We start from the raw sequence: 3,393 nt of genomic DNA, 5'->3' as shown, positions 1-3,393 counted from the left end.
TAATATGTAGTTTTGTATATGATAATCTTTTTTATATAATTTTGTCTATATTGATATTTCTTGCGTATGTTATTTGGTATATGATAATCTTTTTAAAATAATTCTGTATGTACAGAGAGTTAACCCATTTTTTTACCAAAAAAAAATAGTAATCATTATTACAACTTTCAACAGATCCTTATGAAGCTGAGCAACTTGTCAAGGAGGTGGACATTCATTCAGTTACCGGCCTTCTAAAGCTTTTCCTTCGTGAACTTCCGGAGGCTCTCTTTACAGATGAGCTCTATCCTCGTTTCTTTGAAGCATACAGTGCTGCAGATCCCGAGTACCGGAAAACCACAATACTCAAACTATTTTCATCGCTACCCCAGCTAAACCAGTCAATTATCGCCTATCTTCTTGAACATTTAGTAAAGTAAGGAAACTGTAATGATTTCAGTGAACTGTGGCAGCTTTTATAGTCCTGTGTCTTGCAGGATTAAATAGCATTAAGAGCTTACAAGTAGCTTTCAGTAGGACTGATAGAAATAAGCTCTTTCTAGTTTATTCTCAATGTTCTGTGTAAAGTGAAAAGATGGAAGAGGTTAAAATTCCATGATTTAAGGCATGAATTGATCAATTTATATCTGTTTAGAGCTTTTTATATAGACTACCATTTTGTATTACTTCCAATTACTTCTGTTATTAAACATTAATTTGATTTTTTTCTTTCTTTTCTCTTTTTTTAGAGTGCACCAGATGGAGCATCAGAACAAAATGTCTCTTCATAATTTGGCCACTGTCTTTGGGCCAACACTGATCCGGCCGGGAGCCAAGGCCGGTAACCCATCTCCAGCAGAACAGCTTGCAGCAGGCACAGTGGATGTCATGGCTCAGGCAGGAATACTCCATTTCTTCCTTACAAGACGTGCACATGGAGAACCAATACAGGGTGTCAACCAATAGGTGTAGAGTCATATATTGTATGTGTGTGTATATATTTCTATTATTTAATATTTGTTTTAACTATTACTGTCTGAACAGAAGTTCAGATCATAATACTGGACTCAATTGCCATTAAAGGCCTTATGGATGGTGGTATTAAGGCTTCTCATTCTTTGGTCTAGTTGCAATGCTATAGAATTATCTAGTGACAACACTATGTATATAAGACATTTATATTGAACTTAACAGTGAATTCTACTGTGTTTTCTCATATTAATTGCTAGTGGCTATAAGTAAAAACTACCAACATGATGGAGATGTGGAAAAAATGAATATTAGTGGAAAAAGAAAGTGGAAATAAAATAGATTAAAGATCTTCCATATTTCCATATTTTGTATGTGACATGGAAGTTGGTAAACATACCCCTGGAAAAAGGATAGTTTTTCAGTCAGGACTTTGTAACCTCAAATGCCTTCCTGTTCAACCCACACATTTTATACTCTTTGATATCATAATCCTTTTTCAGGTTTTTAGGTTAAACTTGGATGTCCTTTTTTTTTTTTTACATAAATGAGTGCTAAGACCAGTGTTCTGTTTAGTAAAGTGTATGCATTTTGCTCCAGAAAAGAATCAGTGCCTACTGGAAGAGAACCTAACATACACTGTGACATTTTCCACCTTCATGTGACTTGTAGATGATTTTAGATGAATGTGTCATTTCTGGAGGATGCAGTAGAGAGCCTTAGAAACTTTTTTACACAAGTAAAATGATGATAGAATATTGATGATATATATTTATGTGAGCCTCAGGAGATGAGCTGAACTTGAATTTTTTCACATTTTTTACTTCCTCTGTTTTCTTGAAAATGCTAGTCACTACCATGTGAAAGTTGGTGTGAATGCAAGTATTATTTACATTTGTGTTGAGCTTTACAAAACCTTTAACTTACTTCATTTGTAGCCGTACCAGATACCCATTCTTAATGTAACAATCCTTGGAATTTTAAGAAGTTTGATATTTTTTTTGCGTGTAACAAACTTTATATTCATGGTACTGATTCATTATTTCCGTCATATAAATATTTCACAATAAAATTTGTGGAAAATCAAATTAAAAACAATATTCAGGTAAAAATGCTTGACAGTATGGTCAAAGTAATGTAGTTATTGCATAAAAAATTAAGGGTTAGTCTCATAGATCATGTGAATACTTGCATTTTTGATAATACATAAAGCCTTACGTACAGTAAAGTAAATGTCTATAGCCAGTGACAGATATTAATACAGTATATGTTGCTTGAATGATGATTTACTACAAAGAATTAATGCATACATAGATATACTTTACATGCAAAAACAGTTGCATGATTAGGATTATAACAAGGCAGTGACAGTGTTATGTAATCTGACAGACTTCATCTACAGAGCTTTTGTACCTTTAATAATACCAGATGTAGCAACAGAAACAAAGCATTCACATTCTTTCATAGTATAAATGTTTTGTTTTTTTTACAGAATGATTCACATCTGTTGTCTACTGTTTGTGCTCAGATAGTAGATATCTGAGGTACATAATGAAATTTTTAGATATGTTTATGTGTATTACAATATCTCAGTTTTTTAGATGTGATATTAAAAAGATATTGCTTTATCTTTTGAGATGGTATTGATATATTTTATTTTTACCCTAAACCATTCCTAAAATATTACTTCTTTCCACAACATCATATTTTGTATGATTTCAATGCCAATGTATTTTTGTCCTGTTTTGTTACCATTTCTTATTGTTTTATAGATTTTTTCAAGTGCAAATTCAAAATAGGAATGTTGCCATAATAAGATTTGTATTATAGATCCAGTGATCAAGGTAATAAGTATAAGTCATTGCTACTGTGATACATTTGAGTTGAATAGTAAAATTGTTGTGTATTTAGTTCTTTCATACACTTTAAAAAAAAGATTTCATTTATGTTCCATTTCAGTTCCAACATTGTAGAGTATCATTGCCCAATATTTTTTAACAAACCTATTAAGTTTTGGTATTTTTTCTAATGTGAATGCATCTCAGGTGCTGGCAAAGTTGCTGAATGAAACAAATCTGAAAGAAATTGCACACAGATTGTGCAGTTAAGGTATTTGTGGAACAGTACCATAGTTTTGGTTTTAAGAACATATCAAGGGTCTCTTTGTGTAATCATATCATATATGAAATATACTCTTGCAAAATGCTTGTTAGGTGTACTGTGATGTGTTAAATATATATATAATTTTTTTTCCAGTCATCTTTTACAAAGAGTGAATTGTAACCTCCTACATTCATTGATACCTGTGGCCTTGACAGCATTCAGGTGTGTGAGAAACAATTACCGTATCTTTTCCTCGGTGGCTATTTATTTAATCTTTTCCAGGGATTGGCCCTCAACTTTGCAAAATTCTTGGAATATACTGTAATCATTTCTTGAGATACA

At 32.1% G+C, this 3,393-nt stretch overlaps 1 protein-coding gene across 1 annotated transcript in view; it reads left to right on the top strand.

Annotated features, from left to right (window-relative positions):
- LOC119585125 (active breakpoint cluster region-related protein-like) overlaps positions 1–3,393 on the top strand; it is a gene marked incomplete at its 5' end in the record, with an annotated part of 19,763 nt that overhangs the window by 15,405 nt on the left and 965 nt on the right. The window contains 2 exon segments of the mRNA XM_037933758.1: positions 175–415; positions 729–3,393. Of these exon segments, the coding sequence (XP_037789686.1) occupies positions 175–415; positions 729–945 (458 nt within the window).

This window comes from Penaeus monodon, chromosome 19, assembly GCF_015228065.2.
Source record: "Penaeus monodon isolate SGIC_2016 chromosome 19, NSTDA_Pmon_1, whole genome shotgun sequence".
In the NCBI taxonomy this organism is placed as follows: Eukaryota; Metazoa; Arthropoda; class Malacostraca; order Decapoda; family Penaeidae; genus Penaeus; species Penaeus monodon.
This window is presented reverse-complemented; position numbering and strand designations above follow the sequence as displayed.